Consider the following 23,273-nt stretch of genomic DNA (forward strand, 5'->3'; position numbering starts at 1 on the left):
AATGTTAACCCATTGCTTATATTGACATTCTACATGTATTATATTGACATATTTTATATAGTATGTTGACATTTCTGCTTTACGAAAAAATTGAAAAATTTTTGAATTTTTTTTCAAATTTTGACGCCGGAACATATGCATATATGATATCGTTGGAATCCTTATAAAATTATCTTTAATTTGATATATGTTATATGAATTTAAAGTTTTGGGATTTCTTTTAAAAATTAGTTATAACTAAACATGTTAATTGACATTAATACCCCTATTGATATTTTATGGAATTAATCATATGGCTTTATTGACGTTTTTTGTTGATCGTATTGATATTTCTTGGTTGATGATCTAGACCCTTAAATTGAATATCTAATGACGATTATTTAGTTGTAGTTAGTTAGCAATATAACACTCCCCTATAAACATAAATATATGTGAAGTAAGAACGCAGTAAATGTGGTAAACAGAAAATTACGCTTCAAAATAAAATGCGGTGAACGTGGATCGAACACGTGACCTTCAGATCTTCAGTCTGACGCTCTCCCAACTGAGCTATCCCCGCTTTTGTATCTTGTTTACTTTTTTAATTGTTTAGATCCTATTAGTTATTTTAAGTGTCACTTTCATTTCTGATTTCTAATACTGGGTTACTTTTGTGTGCAATAATTGTATCATACAATATGTTTATATGCATTTTCATTTATGCTTCATAACAATATAAGCACTATTAAAGTATAATATAATTTTCAAATATATCAAATTAGTGAAAATAAACATAAATCATGATTAATAATAACTTTTAATTGACTTTCAAATTAATTCTGTATACTTTCTACGCCCCACATAAATAATTCACTTTTTGTGAGTAAAGAAAAAGCTTTTATTTTATTTTTATTTTTATAGTACTCCTAGTTAACGTAGATTATGTTTATGTTTTTTGTAAGTATTGTGAAAATGGGAGTATATAAATTATAAAGAATATGTATAAAAAATTTAATAAGAAATTTTCTGAACCGTTGAAGTATTATTAAATAAAAGGGTTATTGGCATGTAATGCAATACAATAGTGTTTTATATTTTTAATTTTTTTCTAAGAAATTCAAATGTGACAAATGATATCATCAAATTGACTGGATTGTGAATTTTCCATCAACGATAGATTCTAACTTATTAAATAAACATGGAAGAGGAGTTGACATTTAATTGATGGCATGGGACATCACTTAATAATTTAGTTTAAAAAACAAATTACATATCATTAATACTCATAATTAAGATTTTTCTCTTCCATTATCTTTTGTCATCTACGATGCCATCTCACTCTTTCTATTTTTTTTTCTCTCAACACAACATTGTTCTCCATAGTTCACGTTAACTTTCTAACCAGTCCCGGCAAGCCGTTTATGCAAATTTTCCACCATTTATGCAATTTTTCCACATTAACTAACTGAAGAAAAATTCTCATTACGTTCATGATATTATTGACCAGATTTGAAGTTTGTAAAAATATAGAATTTTATAAAAATAGTGTGATATTAAGCACCAATTGACTTAAAACATTATAAAATGTCTAAAACAATGTAGAAAGAAAGAAAGCAAGCAAACCGTGTCAAGTTAAATGTTCAGATAAAAGGATTATATTGTTTGTGCTAATTGTGGACTTGGACAAGGCCAGGCTTATTTGAGAGATTCCATAGGAAGAATTTATTTTGACTAATAAATAATTTAATACTATAATCTACTACTCTCCCCGTTCTACAAAAGATGTCACACTTGTGGGACGTCACGAGATTTTAGGAGGTTTTGTTTTGTGTGTTAAATGGATAGAGAATATATAATTTTTATATTCATGTGAGAGAGAACTTTTTCCAAAAAGGGAAATATGACATCTTTTGTGGGACAAACTAAAAAGGAAAGTGTGACATCTTTTGTGGGACGGAGGAAGTATTTTTACCCTAACGAATGTATCTTATGTTTTGGATAATCGATCCCATATTCTTTCAGTCCACCACCGTATTACTATTACTATTACACAAATTAAACCTAAATTTCTTTTGTAATTTTAAAAATTTTACTCAATCTTTGTAATTTATGATGCTATACTCTATAGTAGGTTTGTGTTAAAATGACAACACCTCTTAAAGTGACACCGTGACACCACATATCCAGCAATATTATAAACGCTACACAACAATATTATAAATGTTACACAACAATCTATAGATTGTTGTATAGCGTGTTGGATATTGCTGGCCGAGAAAAAATTGTTATATACAGTGTTGTATAATGGTGGCCGAGAGTTTTACTTGAGGTTTTTTTTTATTGCCACATGGCAGCTTATTATTCGTCCACGTGTACATGTGATTGGCTAGGAATGCTGGTATGATGTTATTTTAAGAGGTGTTATGATTTTAACGCACACCCTCTATAGTATTTATTTCAATTTTATTCTGATATTCTAATTTATGATTCTATAGTATATTCATCTCAATTTTATCCGAACATCTACAATTTATAAATTTTATCCTCATCTTTTTAACCAGAACAAATTTAATCAATTGTTTTTAGATAATTATTTTAAAAAGGAAAGATTGATATTAAATATTATTATTATTATTATTATTATTATTATTATTATTATTATTATTATTATTATTATTATTATTTGTTTTTATATTTCAATGATTATTTCCGATCAAATAACTTATCTTCTGGAGATTATATTAATAAAATATTTAGGAGCTTACACTACAAAAAACTGTCAGATTACCAGCGAAAATTAGTAGCAGATATAGTATGTTGCTGTTAGTAGCGGATTGGCAACGGAAAGTCAACTAGTAACTGTACCAGCAGAATTAGTAGCAAATTTATGATGGATTTTGATTTCATAATTACGGGTCATAATTAGCAGCGTATATAGCAACAAATTGATAGTCACTGGTAAGTAGCAACGACTTAACGTCGCCAGTAATAAATTACCAACAATATTGCAACGGATTGATATTCACTAGTAAGTAGCAACACACAAATGTCGTTGGTAATATATTACCAATGGAATTACAATGAACTACTTTTCACTAGTAAGTAGCAACGAAAAAATGTTGTTGGTAATAAATTACCAACAATGTTGCAGCATACTGATTTTCATTAGTAAGTAGCAACAGACAAATGTCCTTGGTAATAAATTACCAGCGGAATTACAACGGACTAATTTTCACTGGTAAGTAACAACGAACAAATGTCACTGGTAATAAAAGTACTAACAATATTGCAGCATATTGATTTTCACTAGTAAGTAGCAACAGACCAATTTCGTTGGTAATAAATTACCAACGAAATTACAACAAACTAATTTTCACCGGTAAGTACCACCGAACAAATGTTGCTAGTAATAAATTACTAACAATATTGCAGCAGATTGATATTCACTAGTAAGTAGCAACAAACAAATATCGTTGGCAATTTATTACCAACGGAACTATAGCAGACTAATTTTCACTGGTAAGTAGCAACAGACAAATGTCGTTGGTAATAAATTACCAACACATTAGCAACGGTGAATGATCTGCGACTAATTAACAACAAAAAATTCAACTGATAATAATTATTTTAACAGAAAGTTGCAAAATATTACTCCCTCCGTCCAAATAAATATGAAACGTTTGCTTTTTGACATGAAATTTTATGTAGTGTTGTTTTGTGAGTTTTAAAAAAGAAAGAGTAAAGTAAGAGAAAGAAAAGTACAAATAATGTTATTTATATTTTAGGAAACGTTACATTTTTAATGGCACAATTCAAAAAGGAAAACGTTTAATTTTTAATGGGACGGAGAGAGCAATTAATAATAACTCTGACTTATATTGTTATTATGTTCGTTAATTTTAATGTAAATTACAAAATATTAATAAGAAGAAGAAGAAGACATTTTCAATCATGAGAGTATACAAATGATTGATTTCCCTTTTATGTCTGTCTAATCACCAATGATTGATTTTGATATTTCAAAAAAAAAAAAAAACATTACTCTCTTTTAATTATTTTATTCTCTCTTTATCTCTACTACTTTTATTTTCTCTTATTTAATTGAATATAATTTTCTAAAATCCAGTCTCCAAGAGAAATCAATCATTTGTAATAGTCATAAGACATTTCTCTCATCTCTAATAAAATTTATATTATAAAATCTATTAATACTCCCTTCGTCCTAGCTCAATTGATTGATTTTTTGTGCCGTTGTTTTGCAAAAATGATAATAAATAGTTAAAGTACAGAGAAAGTAAAGCAATAGAGATAATAATATAGAAGAGAGTCGTATATACATTATTCTCTTACTTACTTTATTTTCTCTCCGCTTTAACTATTTATATCGTTTTCCCCAAACACGAGCCGAAAGGCAATTAATCATTTGAGGTGAGACGGAGGGAAGTATTAGTTAATTATGAGTTCTCTTTCTTTATTCTTTCTATTTTGTGAAGCTTTATGAAGCATTGGTGATATAATTAGACACACAAATTAGCATTAAAAAATGTCCTTATCTTGTTGCATTGAATTAATAAAAATTAAATATAATATAATCACTAAATAAACTAAAATCTTTTACTCCCTCCGTTCCGCTTAAGATGACACGTTTTCCTTTTTAGTTTGTCCCAACTAAGATGACACATTTCCTTTTTTGGTAACTTTCTCTCTCCAATTAATACACTCAACCACTTTTTCTCACTCCTATTAAAATATTCATCTTTCTTTATCTCTCTACTTTAATACTTACACTTACATTCTCTCTCTCCAATTAAACACTTTAATCAATAACTCCTAAAACCTCGTGCCGGCTAAGCAATGTGTCATCTTAGCCGGGACGGAGGGAGTAATAAACTATTGTAAGGAAGAGAAGTGATTAATGTAATATACTTATAATAATATTTGCCGGTGGAAATAAAAGTGTATTAAAAAAATATTGTCTGCATTAAACTAAAAACAGATAAATACAAAAATAATATAAAATAATTTAGAAGCTAGTGAAAAACGTATTTTGCAGAAGAAAATATTTACTATTAGCTGATAAAAATAGAGAAGAAAATTAGAAAAATAGCAAAGTATTATAGGCCTAAACAAAATAAAATAAAGTGTCCATATTAATAAAATTAAATCCAATCAAGGTGAGCCAAGAGGGATGTCTTCAGCCAAAGACTCCTAATTATTTTTTATTTTCAGCGCAGAGATCTTCTTCCTTCTCACGCTTCTATAGCAAATCTGCAGAATAATTCTCTAAATAGAACCAATCAATTTAAATCAATCAACAATTACTTCCCTAAATCACTCACGCTCCAAAACACGGTTTTGTACCCTAATTAGTTCCGCCTCCCTCACTCACACACACGCACACACATTATTCTTTTCGCTTTTCACAATCATAAAAGAAGTAGAGAGAATCAAGATAGAGGCCAGAGAGGAGGAGACACTACTTTCAATTCTTTCTCCTGAATTTTCAAGTTCCGCCAAAGGTAATCACTCTCACAGTCTCACACCATTTTTTTTTCTCCCTTCCTTTTCACAACAATTGAAGGACTCCCCATTCATTAGGATTTTCGAGAAGAACAAGCCTACTCCCTTTCAAGTAAGTATTGTTTTATTATACTTGAAAATAATATTTTAATATTTTTTTTCTACAGAAAACATGCTTTTAGCCTGATTCTTGGGAGTCTGAAGTGCGAATACTTTGGGAGAAAAGAGCCAGAATTCAATTCTCTTTATTCATTGCACACTTTAAGAAAATGAATTTTAAGAAGCAAGGAAGGCCAGATTATGTGCTTGCAGAGACGTGGGATGGATTGGTTGAGTATTGGAAGAAACCAGAGGTTATAGCAAAAGCAACTATCGCGAGGAAGGCCAGATATACCGCGCCTGATGGACCTGACACTGGATACAATATGAATTATGGAGGTTCATCATCTTCCGCTGCAAAAGCTCCGAAGTTGGTAAGTGTGATATATATAAAAATTCTCATAGCAGATTTATCATTTGTAGTAATGTTAGTCTTATTATCTTTTGATAAATAGGCGGCAGAAAAAGGTGTTCCTGTCGGTGGCAGTGTGTATGAATCGTTCATGGCACAATACAAGAAGTGAAGACTATAAAAGAGAGGATCGACCAATATATGTAGTCCTAACACTCGAGTCACTCTAATTCTTCGTCTAGTCGTGATGATTCTACAAAATTAGAAGATAGATATTTTTTTTTGAACATCGTTATAATTTAAACTCGTAACAGTATTAGACTTCATGTTTTTTTGAAAAAATACATTATTAGTTATCAATTACTATATTATTTTTGTTTACAAATTAATTAGTTTATTTGATAATTTGTTGGTTTGTTGTAATCATTTTGTTGTAACTGGATTAGAAAGCAAATAATTGTAACAATAATGTGTAACTTGAACTTAGTATCAGAATACCAATTTGTGATTTTTTTAAAAATTATTACATATTGGCGAATTGAGCTTGTTACAAATTCGTTGCTAATAGTTAGTTGCGATGTTAGTATGTTACTAAAGTTTTAGATGCCTATTTAGATGCATATTATTTTATTCTATTATTGAGTGATTAGTATCAGTATCTTTGTGCAATAAAGCAGTTGTATAATATGTGGAATGTTGAATAATGAGCGGACGTTCAAATAATAATATTCGAATAACATTGAATTTGTTATGCATATTTGTGTTTGTTAATACACACAAAACTCTGGGGTTTAGTAGTCTATGTGTTAGAGTTTGTATACTAGAAATCACGTTTCGAGTGATTAAATACTGTAAAACCCTTATTTTATTTTCCAAGGAATAAAACAGATTATTTTTGTCATAATGATAGTTATGTTTTACATTTAATGGATGTTAATGCATGTTTAAATGTATAAGTTAACTTAACAAAGTCTAAGTCTTTGTTTTAGTAGACCGGTTGTGGGCGGCGTCCACTTTAAGGTAACACGGTCAGTCCTAAACAAAGAAAAAGAAGAATTTCACAACCTAGTTGGAATTAGACTATCCAACGAGAAAGGTTGCAATGTCAGTCCGCATATTTCTGAGCCTTACTGAAATAAGATGACATTGGTGTGGTATAACACTGAACGGATCTAACAGCAAGACTTGTCCTTGAGCTATCTACTGAAAGGCGAGGTCTTGATATATATTTGTTTCTTAATCAATGTAGGTTAGCATTGAGCATACGGTATTGATTATGCATTACTTTGACTTATCAAATGGTGCGGGTTTTTCGTAACCCAATGATCCTGATATATTGGGTAGTGGTGATTAATATCTAGCGGTGCTAGGATTGCTATTATGTTGAATCGTGCGCGTTTGATAATGTTCTCAAGAGGAGCGCGAAACAAGGCTTTATTATTCGGAACCCAGTTAGTGGAGTTTGATCACTCTATGAATAATAAATCAACGTTTCATGTTGAGTCCACTCTTGGAATTAATAAAAAATTAATTAATTAAGTTCATAGCAGACATTAATTAATTAATGGACATTTCTATATTAAGCGCGAGAAATAAAAGTTAAAACGGAAACCTGGATTACTTATAATTTAGGATTTGGATGGGGAGAGTTCAATATTACTTCTGTAGTGGCTGCTCGTAATATTCCAATTAAAGCTTATATTAAATTTTGGGTTCAATTTAATTAGTAAAAAGTAAATTGGATGAGCCCATATCCCAAACCTTCCATAGATCCCTGTCTGTGCCCAAAAGGAACTTAATATATATAGGAGAATAAAGGAGACAGAATAATCACAATTTTTATTCTTAAAATTTTTGAAAATTTCGCCCCTCTCATATATTGAGCTGGTCGAATTTCCTTCTCCTCGGTGGAGTAGTTTTTCTGTCTTCTTTATTTAAGTCCTAGTACTCCAGTGAGATCAGCCCACACTGATATTGGAATACAGTTCCGGAACCAGAGAGAAGATCCGTGATTCAGCATTCAAAGCGTCACGTAGAGAAGCTGCTAGCCATCGTCAATTCTTTGGAGAATTAATAAGGTATTATTCCTGCTCCGTAGAACAGCATGTTTTAGGTTTAATTACACTTAAAGCATGATTAATTCAAGTTATGAGCATGATATATGTGAGAATTACGCGAATAGATTTTGTCGAAATAATCTCCTAAATAGATCTGATTTATGTGATTTATTTGTTCGATTTAATTTCACGAACGCTTCCGCTGCCAGCCCCATCAATTGGTATCAAAGCCAGTTCTTATGTATGCATGTCTTAAATTCAGAGCCAGTTCACGAACGCTTCCGCTTTCGCTGATTATTTGGATTTAAATTTCGCGAAATTCATGTATGCATGTCTTATTTGATTACGAAGCATGTTCTTATTTTATATTATTTTATATTATGCATGATGAACTCAAGAAAATTCGAATCAAAAGAACTTGAATTATTCGATTATACGAGACGTGAGATCCGTCGGCGCTCGCGCCGAGACGGATCGTACTACGCATTATCGGAGGTAAGGTAGTCGAAGCAGTGGGAGCCGAAGGTCGACGGTGACGGGGCGACGCGCAGACGAGCGTGGGCTCGTGCGCGCCGCCAACCGAGACTGCAAACCCTAGGCGGCGCCCATGTCAAGATCGACATGTTTTCGGGCGGGGCGTGGTGGTTCGTCTGAGAACCACCGAGACGCCAGCCGCCGAACCCGAACCCAGGCGGAAGTCTTGGCCGAGGCGCGCCTAGCCGAGAGCGACGCGGCGCATGGCCGAGAGGTCGCGGTACCCATTGGTACCCGACGTGCCGTGTCCACGAGCCAAGGTGTTGCGCGAGACGCAACATGCGCCGGATTCCGGCTACGAACTCGCCGGAATTTTATCGTTCATCATTCGTGCAAACCTCGTACGATGAGATAACGATGAAGGAATATTTTAATGATTATTTAATTTCTAAATTGATAGATATCATTAAAATAATATTATTTAATGCAAATAAAATATTTAGGGAAGATTTCCCTAGATTTTAGGAATATTTTGATTATTTTCTATATCTATGGAATATTTTATATCCTAGGTGATATAGATAATAATAATTTAATAGTTTCCTAAATATTATATATCTAGAATCCTAATTAGGATAGATATGTAAGATTACATTAAATAATATAATTATTTTCTTCCTAATCTTGAACAAGGAATTAAATATGAATTTAATTTTTCATGTCTAATTAAGATTTAAATAATATTCTTTATTTTAGATATATGTTGTAGTAAGACATGAATAAGAATTGAATTCTAGAATTAATTAATTTCCAAACTAAGATACTAATAGATAATAAAAGATTTAGTTATTCAGTCAATTAAATACCAACAAAATTTAATTAGTCTTAATCTAAACGATAATTATGAACTTGTAGTCAATTAAATAATATTCTTTATTTTAGATATATCTTGTAGTAAGGATAATTAATGAAAAACCATAACCCAAAATATCTAAACGATAATTATGAACTTAAAGTTTATATATGGTCTCTATCGGTTGGACTGCCAAATTTTGTGAAGCTGATTTTCTAATATTATTGCCACCTGCCTTGTAGGGACAATAATCCTACGAAAACAGTAAGTTCATAAGGGCGGGCTTCTCACATAATAAATAGAATGAACTAGAAAGTGGTTCCCTATATTATCGCCACCCACGTTGTGGGGACGATAATCCTAAGGAATTGCAAGTTTCAGGGTTCAATCAGAATTTATGAGATAGCTTGGTTTTGTTATCAGCACATAAACATTGTCATGAGAGTGTGTTGTAGAAATAAAATTCTGTAATGCTAAATCTGATGGTCATGCTTAGGCAACATTAGGCGGCCATGCCATGTCTTGTGGTCTCTGGACTATTCGTCGGTGTTGTGACCAGTAAAAATTGTCAAAATTTTAATGCGTATTAACATCCGTTGGAGGATAGAATTTACTAATTTTGCTGTTGTAAGATTTTGAAAAGTTTTATGGTTAATCTACTCAATTTCCTTACATAAGTTTATGACAAATAGTAAATTTTTCTGTTTGCAGTGCAATAAAATCCATCAAGATGTCTTTTAATCCTCTTTCTACAATTCTCAAAGAAAACAAACTCGAGGGCCAAAATTACATAAAATGGAAACAAAATTTGGATATCGTTCTCACAGCTGAAGAGTACAAGTTTGTGCTCACTACTCCACAACCTGCAGTTCCCACTGCTAATGCATCGGTGGGAGTGCAGAATGCTCATAAACGGAGGCATAAGGCGAATGAGATGGCTAAGTGCTATATGTTGGCATCTATGTCTTCAGTGCTCAAGCATCAGCATTCCGCCATGGCAACTGCCGCCGAGATTATGAATAATCTTGCGAATCTTTTTGGTGCTCAGAATCGAACGGCTAAGTCTCAAGCCTTTCGGAGTATCATGACGAAGACTATGAAGGAAAACACATCTTTGAGGCAACATGTCCTCGAGATGATGAGCCACCTCAACCAGATTGAGGTTTTGGGCGGGACAATCGATGCCGAGTCCCAGATCACCATAATCCTTCAGAGTCTTCCCCCTAGATTCCAACAGTTCAAGCTCAATTTCGAGATGAACAAACGGGATTACACTTTGGCTGAGCTGCTGACTGAACTTCAGTCGGCGGAGGACCTTATGGTTCAAGCTAAAGTAGCTATGCTGAGTTTGGCGCCTAATTCCTCTGGCTCTAAGCCTCGCGCAGGAAAGAGAAAGGCACCGAACCCAGTGGCAGCTAAGAATGCTAAGGGAAAGAAGAAGAAGAAGGCTGATAAGAAGCCTACTGAAAAATGCTTCAAGTGTGGAGAAAAAGGTCATTGGAAGCCAGACTGTCCTAAAAAGGGCAAGGCTACATGTATGCACCAAGCTCTAGTAGTCGAGTCATGTTTGGCTTCGATATCTACTCATACGTGGGTTATTGATACTGGAGCAACTGATCATATATGTTTTGATCCTGACTTAATGCAGGTTACAAGATGGTTGAATGATCGTGAGATCGAAGTCCAGCTGGGCGACGCTACTAAAGTGGCGGCCGTTGTAGTGGGAGACGTTTATTTACGTTTTTCTAGTGATAGATTTTTTATTTTAAAGAATGTTTTGTTGATACCTTCTTTTAGAAGAAATTTAATTTCAGTTTCTAAATTGTCTTTTAATGAATATTCGATTTCTTTTAATGACAATTGTGTTATTAAGAAAGATGCTTCTTATATCTGTCGTGGTATCCTGGAAAACAATCAGAACTCCATGTAACATCGAAAATTTCTAAGAAAAGAAAAGAAACTTCAATTTCAATGAACGAAACGTACTTATGGCACCTTAGACTTGGTCATGCCAATGAAAGAAGGAATTGTTGGAGTTTGTATACTAAAAGATGCTTCGAGCGTACATGCCTTTGTACAGTCAGCTTGTGCATGTATACGAGAAACGCCACGTCCACTTGTTTACCTATTTATGAGAATAAATAATATAATATAATGGTTTATTATTGAAATATAATAAACAAATCTAAGGCTTTTTACTAAGAAGGTCAAGTAGGGAAATTCGATGAATCTCCTCATGAGTTTTCCAGTAGGGGACTTGGCCAGATCTAGTAAGAAGAAAAACGTATTCACAACCTAGATAGGCTTTGGCTACCTATTGGAACGGTTGCGGTGTTTGTGATAATTCTCTCTTACCTAAGAAGAGATTAGTAACACCGGTGTGGTAAAGCACTGAAAGGATCTAATCCGAAATGTATTCTTTATTGCTATCTACTGAAAGAATATATTTCAGAAAGTTTAGTATTTTCTAGTCTATGATATTAATATCAATATTGTTTATTCAATCAAACGCCACTTTGACTTAACAATATGTGAGAGTTTGTACGTAACTCAAGTTCATGATCTTGGGTAGTAGTAATTGAATAACCTGAAGGTATTGGAATATTATTTCATAGAATTCGCGTGCCCAGTATGGTATGATTAAATCCCTAAAAGGGTGATCCCCAATGAGGTGTTTGAAAGAGGAATTTATTATTCATAAATCTGCGCACTTGGAATTTATTCCATGAATAATAAATAAAGTTTCAAACTAGAAAAACTCTTTGGAGAATTAATTTAATTCTAGTCACATAGCAGACAAAAGATTTAAATTGACGGATCAAGATAATCTTAAACGCGGGAAATATTATAAAATAAAATGGACCCAAGTTATTTGTAATTTGGTGATTTAAGTGGGAGTGCAATATTATTCTTTAGTGGAATAAAATAATATTCCATTGATAATATATTAAATCATGGGTCATTTGATTTAATTAGTAATTTATCTAATGGGTGAGCCCAACACTTAAATCATTCCATGGATCCCCTTACTAGCCCATTAAGTCCACTATAAATAATGAATGAAATGGAAACCCTAGCAGACAAACCAAGGCACTCAAAATCCTAACCCTATGAGGCAAATCGCCGCCTCCCTCTTCTCTCTCACTTGTCTCAATTTTCGTGCCTAGCACGTGGGAGAATTAGGGTTTTGATTATTGTTCTTGATCTATCCTAATTCATAGGATTAGATCTAGACAATATCGTGTTTGTATTGGGTTTCCCTAGATCCATTCAAAGTTATTTAATTGATTATCTAAGATCCGCCCACACGGATGGAGAATCAAGGACAAGGGAATAGTACAGAAGATTCGTGGTCGATAAACCAAGGATCTCCGGGTGGTGCAGCTAGCAACGTCAATCCAATATCGGATTATGAGGTAACAATCGAATCTACATCAAATATGCATGATTATGTGTTTATTTGATGTGTAATCTGTAGATCTATGTTAATTGCATGAAATTGGAATCGAATGCATAATCACCTACATAGATCCGGTCAAGGACCTGTTTGTTTTCCGCGTCTTCCGCTGCGGTAGCCCCAACAGGAATCACGCGATGGCTGTTCAAGATCTTATTAAAGGTCTTGAGAAGGAACCATTTTCAAAGTGTGAATCTTGTTTGGAAGGAAAGATGACCAAGAGACCTTTTAGGTCAAAGGGTAATTGGGCCAAAGAAGTACTTGAGCTCGTTCATACTGATGTGTGTGGACCAATGTCAACCGAGGCAATGGAAGATTTTCGATATTTCGTCACCTTCATTGATGACTTCTCGAAAATTGGATATGTCTACTTAATGCGCTACAAGTCTGAAACTTTTGACAAGTTCAAGGAGTTTAAGGCTAAAGTAGAGACGCGTCATGGCAAGAGTATCAAATGCCTGCGAACTGATCGCGGAGGCGAGTACCTAAGTGTTGAGTTTTTGGACTACTTATCAGCGTCGGAAATTCAATCCCACCTGACTGCGCCGGGCACACCCCAGCAGAATAGCGTATCTGAAAGAAGGAATAGGACTTTGTTAAACACGGTCCGATCGATGATGAGTTATGCACGGTTACCTATTTCGTTTTGGGGGCATGCTTTGCTATCATCAAGCTATGTATTAGACAACTTACCTTCTAAATCAGTTCCTACTACCTCATATGAGTTGTGCACTGGGCGAAAGCCCAATCTGGAACATCTCAGAGTGTGGGGGTGTCCAGCCCATGTATTGGAAAAGGATCCAACTAAGCTGGAATCTAGGACGAAGGTATGTGTTTTTATAGGTTACCCTAGAGGATCAAAAGCTTATGAATTCTATAGAGTCCGAGATAGGTTCCGAAGAACCTTGATACCGAGAATGTGTCCCGCATCACCCATATCTTTCATCTCGAACTGGCTGGACAACCAAGTTCGTACTGATAACAATATCTTTTTATTGTTTCCAATTAGAAGAATGTCATGTACATACAAAACTAAGAACACAACATTTCATTTTCAACCTTCTTATACACGCAGCTTTCATTGGGGCACTTTTCGAATCCAAACTTTTGAACAATTTTATCAAAACATTGGTTCCATGATCTAGATGCTTGCTTGGGGCCATGCCCTTTACTACATAGCATTCGAGTTGTTCCATGTAGATGGTCTCCTCAAGACTCCCGTTTAAAGTGCTTATCCCAAGAATCTTACATCGATACAGTACTTAGACGCTTTAGCATACAAGATGCCAAGAAAGGTTTTTTACCTTTTAGACATGACATCCATTTATCTCAAGAGATGTGTCCTAAGACAGCATCTGAGATAGCAGAGATGAGAAGAATACCATATGCCTCGGCTGTTGGTAGTCTCATGTATGTTATGCTTTGTACTAGACCTAATATCTGCTTTGTTGTTGGCATGGTAGCAAGATATCAATCAAATCCCGGCCAAGAACATTGGACTGCCGTAAAGAACATACTCAAGTACCTTAATCGGACTAAGGACTATGTTCTAGTTTACAATGCAGCCGAGCTCTGTCCTTTAGGATATACAGATTCAGATTTTCAAGATGATGTAGAATCGAGAAAATCAACTTCCGGATATGTGTTTACCTTAGGAGGTGGAGCTGTAATTTGGAAGAGTGTAAAGCAGAAATGCATTGCAGACTCTACCATGGAAGCCGAATATGTGACCGCTTCGGAGGCTGCAAAAGAGGTTGTATGGCTTAAGAACTTCCTTTTGGACTTAGGTGTGGTTACGAATATGCCCAAGAGCATCACCATTTATTGTAACAATTCTGGTGTTGTGGCAAATTCGAGGGAGCCACGGGCTCATAAAGCGAGCAAGCATATAGAAAGGAAGTATCATATCATTCGAGATATAGTGCAGAGAGGAGACATACAAGTGGCCAAGATTGAGTCAGAAAACAACCTAACATATCCTTTCACGAAGGCATTGGCGGTCACACCGTATGAGAGCCATGTTGAAGGAATGAGAGTTCGACTAATTCAAGACCTCAATCCGCTTTCAGTATAAGTGGGAGAATTAGACGTTTAGCACATTTTTTTGGTATACTCGAAAGTGTTTTGAGTATAAGTGGAAGATTGTTAGAGTTTGTATACTAGAAATCACGTTTCGAATGATTGTATACTGTAAAACTCTTATTTTATTTTCCAAGGAATAAAACAGATTATTTTTGTCATAATGATTGTTATGTTTTACATTTAATGGATGTTAATGCATGTTTAAATGTATAAGTTAACTTAACAAAGTCTAAGTCTTTGTTTTAGTAGACCGGTTGTGGGCGGCGTCCACTTTAAGGTAACACGGTCAGTTCTAAACAAAGAAAAAGAAGAATTTCACAACCTAGTTGGAATTAGACTATCCAACGAGAAAGGTTGCAATGTCAGTCCGCATATTTCTAAGCCTTACTGAAATAAGATGATATTGGTGTGGTATAGCACTGAACGGATCTAACAGCAAGACTTGTCCTTGAGCTATCTACTGAAAGGCGAGGTCTTGATAAATATTTGTTTCTTAATCAATGTAGGTTAGCATTGAGCATACGGTATTGATTATGCATTACTTTGACTTATCAAATGGTGCGGGTTTTTCATAACCCAATGATCCTGATATATTGGGTAGTGGTGATTAAATCTAGCGGTGCTAAGATTGCTATTATGTTGAATCGTGCGCGAAGTGAGTCTCGTTTGATAATGTTCTCAAGAGGAGCGCGAAACAAGGCTTTATTATTTGGAACCTAGCTAGTTAGAGTTTGACCACTCTATGAATAATAAATAAGCGTTTCATGTTGAGTCCAATCTTAGAGTTAATAAGAAATTAATTAATTAAGTCCATAGATGTCATAACCGCACTTTGCTAAGGATAGGAAACGCGGTTTATCGCGACTAAAGGGGGGATTAAAGAAGCGAGAAAGAAAGGGGAATCTCGACAAAATTGTAATTTGAATGATATCACTTGAGATAACATGGAAAATATATCAGAGTGCGTAATACAAAAGAACATAAGCTCGTTATTTCATTGCAGCGGAAGAATCAAGAGAGAATGACACCATGTATGGAGACACGATGCATCCAAGCATTTATCCAAATGAAATACATTCGCCATCTCTGCTCAACATCGCCCCTCGTCATCACTGCTTAACCTGCATATTTAGAAATATATGCAGGGCTGAGTACAAAAGTACTCAGTGAACATATTGCCGAAAAATACACATATACATTTGAAAATATTGTCAAGCCATCATCACAGTAACACTCAGGGGTTTTATTGAAAGACCTGAGCTTACTAAAAATATTCACATTGGGCCATTTTTCTGTACTTAGCCATATCTGATCGTCTTGCGCCGCTGAGATGGTATTCTCATACGGTCACCTTCTATGCCCAACAGGTCAGAGGTATCCTTGTGCCGCTGAGATAGTGTTCTCACACGGTCACCTTCTCTGCCTAACAGGTCAGAGGTATCCTTGTGCCGGGATGGTGGCCACCTTCCACGGTCACCTTCTCCGCCGTCCGTTCACGGTCAGAGATATCCCGTGTACACTAGTCCGAGCGGGGACACCACTCTCACTGGGACCCGAATTCGACTTATATATCATCATTCATAATTCACTTGGCCTTAGCCAACAGATAGGCATCATACACAAAACATTTATGGCAAGACAATATCAAATCACGAACATGGGTTCGAGTTTTCACAAAATATAATTTGTATTTTTAGAATAAGAAAGCTCACCTCGTTTGTTTAATTTCCTTAACTTGAATTTCTCGCTCCGAACTTACTGCGGAGATAACCTTTTTGAAAACATCAAAATATAATATAATATACTAATTAGACTTCAAGAAATTCTTAAACTTTAATAGGAATGCAAGCCTCATAATTAATTCTCTTTTCTTATTTTACTTAGGAAATTTCCAAAACTCATATATTATTTGATGTTACTTCTTCTATTATTTTCGGGCTTCGACTAAATTAGAACTCCGTACTTTACTATGAATTTTACTCCCGCAAAACTATATAAAAATACTAATTGAAGCTTAATTTAAAACTTGGGTATGATTTAATATTAAACCCCTCCCAATAAATTCAGATATCGAAATTGGGTCAAGACTTCCCTATATTTTCAGCCCAAAGAACTATTTTATTTTTCGAAAAGGAACGAGCAGACCGTCTGGAAAGACAAACGCCGATGGGAGGAGACCGTGGATGTGAAATATTGCTAAGAGAAGAGGCGATTGTGTGTTGCAGCACCAACGAGATCAACCCTGTTTAATGAACCATCCGGCTGAGGGGGAGAGTAGTACCACAGCCGGATAGTTCCACCCACAGTACCGAGAAACCAGAAGGAGGCGGCTCATCAGAAGGAGGAGTTGCCATGCCCGGAGAAGAAGGCTGACTGCAGTCGAAGAGATCGAAGAGAAAATAACAACAATCAAGATAAGAAGGAGTTCACGGTTTGTCCGGCCGAAGGGGAGAGGAAGAATGCGACCGAACAACCGAACAACTCCTCTCCAAATCTATGGTGGTCGTGAAGGCCAAAGAAAACCGATTTGATATTGCCGGAATGGCCTGAGACAAGGTTATGAGACCAAAGGAAAAGACGACGAATTATCCGACTGAGAGGGCGAGATATTGACCAACCGGATGACTCGTCTTCAAACTAGAACCACTAGTGGAGAGAATACCGCTGGAAAAGAGCTGAATCCCAGACACAACCGCATAAAAGATTGGTAGCAAGACAACTCGGAAAGGTAAAGCAGTCGAAGAATTATCCGGAAGAGGAGGAGAAACAATACCCTGTCTGAAGAGATGGAGTCGCCAAGAGGGCGAGAAGTAATAGGTGAATACTGGTGAAGTTTCATCAAGTAATCGGTGTTGAGGTCAGAAGGTCCTCGAGAAAGAGTGATGATCATCCACTGAGGAGAGAGAGAGACCGCCACACTGTTGGAGGAAGTTTGGTGCCCGAAGTGGTCACCGAGAAGTAAATTTGGGCCTAGTGGTAATTAGGCTCAAGAAATAAAAGAAATGAAAATAATGAGCTCATAGTTTGAGTTTGGAATGGACCGAGAATGGTCAAAGATGGCTCCTAGATACGAGCAAAAACTGTCTAGATTAGCTCCTCGACAAGAGTAAAAACTGTCTAGATTAGCTCCTCGACATGAGTTAAAACTGTCTGATGGCTCCTAGATACGAGCTAAAATTGTCAAAGATGGCTCCTTGATATGAATAAAAACTGTCAAAGATGGCTCCTGGATACGAATTAAAACTATCTAAGATGGCTCCTAGATATAAGATAAAACTATCTAAGATGACTCCTTGATATGAGTTAAAACTGTCAAAGATGGCTCCTTGATATGAGATAAAACTATTTAAGATAGCTCATAAATATGAGTAAAAACTGTTTAAACTAGGGCTGCTTAACCGGCCGGTTCTGGTTCTATCCAGTCTGGTTTAACCGGGTACCCGGTTACAAATTTTCATGAATCCTAGAACCGGAACCGGATCCGTCCGGTTCCGGTTCGGAACCGACCGGGTAAGAACCGGCCGATTCCGGTTACGAACCGGATCCGATTTATAGTTTTCGTTTTAAATTTTTTTAAATAATTCAACATCTAAAAATATAGTAGTTAATACCTAAAAATTCAAATAAACACACAAACATACAAATCAACAAGATAATAGTAATATTTATCATCCAATATTTCAATTCCTAAAAGTATTAATTCAATAAATACCTAAAAAATATAACACCTAAAAAATAAAATCAACACAACAAAATACTATAACTAGTATACAACCAAAACCAACATTCCAACAATATTCAAACAATCCAAACGACTAAATCAAAACCAACGACAACATCCAAAATTCTAAATCAATGATACCTAAAAACTAAAAACAAAAAAACAAGTAACAATGTTATCAATATCCAAATCAAACCAACAATAATATCCAAATCAAACCAAAGGGATTAAACTTACCGTAAGATTAAGATCCTATAGTATTATTATTTATTAGGAATAGTTATGTAGTATATTTATATTTGACATTCATAATATTATTAGAATCTAAAATTAAAAATCTAAAATTGATTTATTATTCGGTTCCGGGTAAGAACCGGTCGGTTCCGGATGGAACCGGAACCGGAACTTTTTAGAAACATTAGAACCGGAACTTTTTAGAAACATTAGAACCGGAACTTTTTAGAAACATTAGAACCGGAACCGGTAAACTGGTTCCCGGTTCCTCAATTATCCGGTCGGTTCCGGTTCTGATTCCGGGTACCCGAGAACTGAAGAACCGATTAAGCATGCCTAGTTTAAACAAGCTCCCAGGCACGTGTTAAAACTGTCTAGATTGGCTCCTTGACACGAGTTAAAACCATCAACAAAAAATTGAAGAACTCCATGAAACGAGTCTAAACTTTCAATGATGAATGAAGAGCTCCTTGATAAGAGCCTAAACTTTCAATGAAGAAAAATTGAAGAACTCCTTGAAACGAGTCTAAACTTTCAATAATTCTTTGATACGAGTCTAAACTATCAATGTGAACTGAAGAAGTTCAATAATACGGGCATAAACTGTCAATGGAACTTGAAAAACTCTTAAATACGAGTATAAACTATTTATCTAACTAAAGATCGTGCAAGTTAAGTGTCGATTAACTCAATACTTAAGGGGGAGGGTTGAAATAAGGAAAGCAATTAATTGATTTCCTTAATTATTCCAACAAAATCGATTACCACATTGAAGCTTTCATCCAGTTTATTTAAGGATGTTAAAAACAACAATCACATACCTCAATTTAGTGTCTAAACTAAACAAATTTTCATCAAACAAAAAGCACGTGTCTATGTCGGGTTTGTCGTATGCAAAGGGCGACACTATCTATAATACACTGAAAATATTTGAAGGTTTAATTTCTTAATTATGTAGACTTTTTACATATTGCGGTTCCCAAATCCCAAGGTATGCGTTTCATCGAATTAAAATAAATACTTGCAATAAATAATATAGATATAGATATACAGAGTTGTGATCAATGTCGAACCAATTTTAAAAAGCTAACTGGAGATCAAATCTAAGCCATTAGATCTAGTTTTTTTAATGAGATGTGTTGTTGTGTAAATTTTTTTCGGCATCATTACAAGCCCATTTTACTTCATTGTATATGTTTATTACTTCATTACGTACGTAATACCTTGAAACTACAACATGTTTTTACTTGCTTCCAGTAGCTTTTGAAATGATTCAACATTCATATTCATTGACGTAGGTTTTTACTTGATTAACATTTAAAAATGCAATTCATTCAAGCGGGTTTATTACTTCATTCAGAAACGTTATTACTTCACTGGATAAGATGTTTACTTCATTCCAGTAGGACTTCAAATGCTTTTACACATACTTCATTCAAATAATTTATTACATTATTCCATGTGTTTATTAAACCATATCAGCGCCGTGGAGGTGGTGATAGTAGAGAGAAGAATGGCACGCGACGGCGAAACCGCATTTACGTACTGAAATGAAGTAATAATTATATTGGAATGAAGTAAAAACCTACTAGAATGAAGTTAAATCCTCGTAACATGTTAGTATGACTTATTTACCTTCGGATGATTAAAATAGGGTGGTGATGCAGGCAAAAATAATTTATAAATTTGTGTATCTCATCCATAAAAAACTAGATCTAAAAATCCTAGTTTGGTATGGTTCAATAGTTAAAGACCTTTGAAAGTACGATTTATGGATAATAGGACTCTAGATATACACGTAGATAATAGATATATCTTTAGAAAAATATAGATTTTTTATGAACAATCAATAATAATAATAAAAAAAAGATTTGGTAATAGATATCTCCTTAGATAAAGAAGATTTAATTTAACCTTATAGATTTCTTTTTGGAACCTATCGATAACAAAAAAGATTTGGTATTGATCCTTTTTTACAGATCGACTATATAATATATGCACAACACAAATGATAAATAAACGGTAGGATTGAGGATAAAACTTAACAATGGCGAAAAGGCTACGGAGGCGACAACAAGTCAAAGATGACGACACGGTAAAAATCTCCCTAATTATCATTATTGATTGTTGTTTGTGTAAGCAATATTTAACACATAGGTCACATGTTATGAACTTAAAACCATTGTAATTAATTAAATCAATAGACACATTGGTGATAGTGTTGAGTTTTCACTTTCAGCTTGATCGAATTAGCATGCTTCCCGATGATATACTATTGTTAATATTATCTTCGTTGAGCTTTAAAGAGTCTGTAAAGACTAGCGTACTTTGCTCTCGATGGAGGGACTTGTGGATTCTCTTACCCGAACTAGATCTCGATCTCGATTCGACATCAATACTATTACAATACCACCGGAGAGGTCATAACATCAACAGGTTAAGATGCGATTATGTTAGATGGGTTGATCGCATATTCACCCTACTCCCCAAATCCTCTACTAACCTTGTCAGATTCCGAGTGGCATTCGATTTACCTTCACTTTTCAGTGGATTTGTCGATTATTGGGTTAGCTCCGCTGTGAGTAGAAAGGTTGAGAGTCTTGATTTGATCTTGAATACCTACTCCTACTCATCAGAAGAGTTTTACTATTTCCCATACCATAAAGAGAATTTCCCTGACAATCTGAAGCTGCTGAAGAAACTGAGTTTGCATTGTGTGAATGTGAGTGATGCGGCTGTGGCGTTTTTGTTGGGGAACTGTAGTCTCCTCGAGCAACTGTCTCTATCTCGGTGTGGAAGCAAGCTTTCGTCTCTCAAGGTTGGTGGGACGTTGCCGGTATTCAAATGCCTAGAAATCAGCCAGTGCCCTAGTCTCTCTTCAGTTGTTGTTCGTGATTCGAACATTGTTTGCATCAAGTACGCTGGTCTGGGCAGACCACATTGTCGTTTCAAGCTCATCTGTGTTCCTCATCTTACTCAGCTCTGGATTCAGACCGCGCATGAGCAGGAGATGCTGTATTATATTATGAACATCAGACGCATTATACACATGTTTGATTCTGTGCTTCCACAACTACACACGCTCAAGATATACTCCAACTACAAACTTACCTGCTTTGTAATGTACACTCGTCATTGATTTGATTTTCAATAAATTAGCTATAACATGCTAATTAAGATGATATACATATTGTAAGCAGGACACTTTGAAGAAGATGATGCCTAAACTTAAGGAATTGGTGGTGGTGGTTCAGAGTGGCTATAGTGACAATTGTTCTCTCATGCCAATCATAAGATGGTTTAAGGTGGCACCTTGCTTGCAAAGATTTGTTCTAGAGGTAACTAGCTATTCATTTTGTTAACATTTTGTTAAGTTCAAATTGCCGAAAAAATAATAAAATTTAATTAAGTTCAGATCAATTTCATAACTAATACAAATATATATCATAATTTTAACATTTTCATTAATTGCGGAAATTTGATGGTCAAAATTATGTATGATGTGGAAGTGATAGTGAAATAAAGATGCTGGTCTTTTATTTTATTGTGTGTATAAAAGAATGGTCTACTTCATACTAAATTTCATCTCAATTTCTGTCATAAATAATTAAGAAAAATATCAAAATTATGATACAATAATAATTTTTTTAAAGTTAGGGGATTGGCATTTTTTTTTTCAAAAATTTTTCCTTTCCTATATCTGTTGATCTACTCAATGTGGTTATATAATTATAAATAAGATGAATTACTTTATTTATTAATGATTTTATAGGCGTCACGCCAAGATGAGACCAATACAAAAGATAATGTGTTGTGGGGTTTGAAAAGGGATTGCTTGATTAATGGTAGTGATTATGATGTTTCGGACATTAACCGCAGTAAGAAAGTTAAACAGACTTATTTTATCAAGGAAGTAGAGTTTTTTGGCTATCATGGAGTGCGTAATCATCTTCAAATCATTAGTCAGTTGGTGCGACACGGTGTTGCACTAGAGAGGATAGTCGTGGATCCACGATCTTTCGAGCTTCGTCAGAATATGCCGTGGGATCGCATTTCCCGAAACCAAATGGAGGATGAAATAATTGCAAGAGAGCTTGCAAAGAATCAACTTAGATATGTTACTAAAAGAATAAAAGTTAACATTCTTTAGACTAGGATTTGTGAATTTCATACCTCAAAATATCAAATTTTTATCCAGATTTTGGCCCTTGATTACTTTGAAATTATAAATGTTGCATGATTATCATTTTTCTAGCCATTCCTATGTGCTTCGCCGCTAATGACCTGCCGGTAGATTTTTTTTTACAATATGTCATTTAGATCGTGACCGGGCATATTAATGTGTGAACAAATATCATCACATAAAATTATCTACTTTAATGTATTTTGTTTCGTTTAAAATTAAGAAAACATTACTTCTCAAGAATTGAAATAGTTAATTGTTT

The 23,273-nt window shown here is 34.7% G+C and overlaps 1 protein-coding gene and 1 non-coding gene across 2 annotated transcripts; one reads left to right on the forward strand and one right to left on the reverse strand.

Moving 5' to 3' along the window:
• Positions 1 to 486: 486 nt before the first annotated feature.
• Positions 487 to 559, reverse strand: TRNAF-GAA (transfer RNA phenylalanine (anticodon GAA)). Its single transcript has one exon. It is a non-coding gene; the product is annotated as a tRNA-Phe (tRNA).
• Positions 560 to 20,875: 20,316 nt separating this feature from the next.
• Positions 20,876 to 23,021, forward strand: LOC125221135 (putative F-box/FBD/LRR-repeat protein At1g78760). The gene is made up of 4 exons (XM_089065292.1): positions 20,876 to 20,922; positions 21,061 to 21,946; positions 22,029 to 22,166; positions 22,601 to 23,021. Exons 1-4 carry the CDS (start codon positions 20,876 to 20,878, stop codon positions 22,976 to 22,978), a joined length of 1,449 nt encoding a protein of 482 aa, XP_088921418.1. The 3' UTR covers positions 22,979 to 23,021.
• The last annotated feature ends 252 nt before the right edge of the window (positions 23,022 to 23,273 follow it).

This window comes from Salvia hispanica, chromosome 1 (assembly GCF_029641045.1).
Source record: "Salvia hispanica isolate PSC_SH4W2 chromosome 1, Shi_PSC_v1, whole genome shotgun sequence".
NCBI classification, from domain to species: Eukaryota; Viridiplantae; Streptophyta; class Magnoliopsida; order Lamiales; family Lamiaceae; genus Salvia; species Salvia hispanica.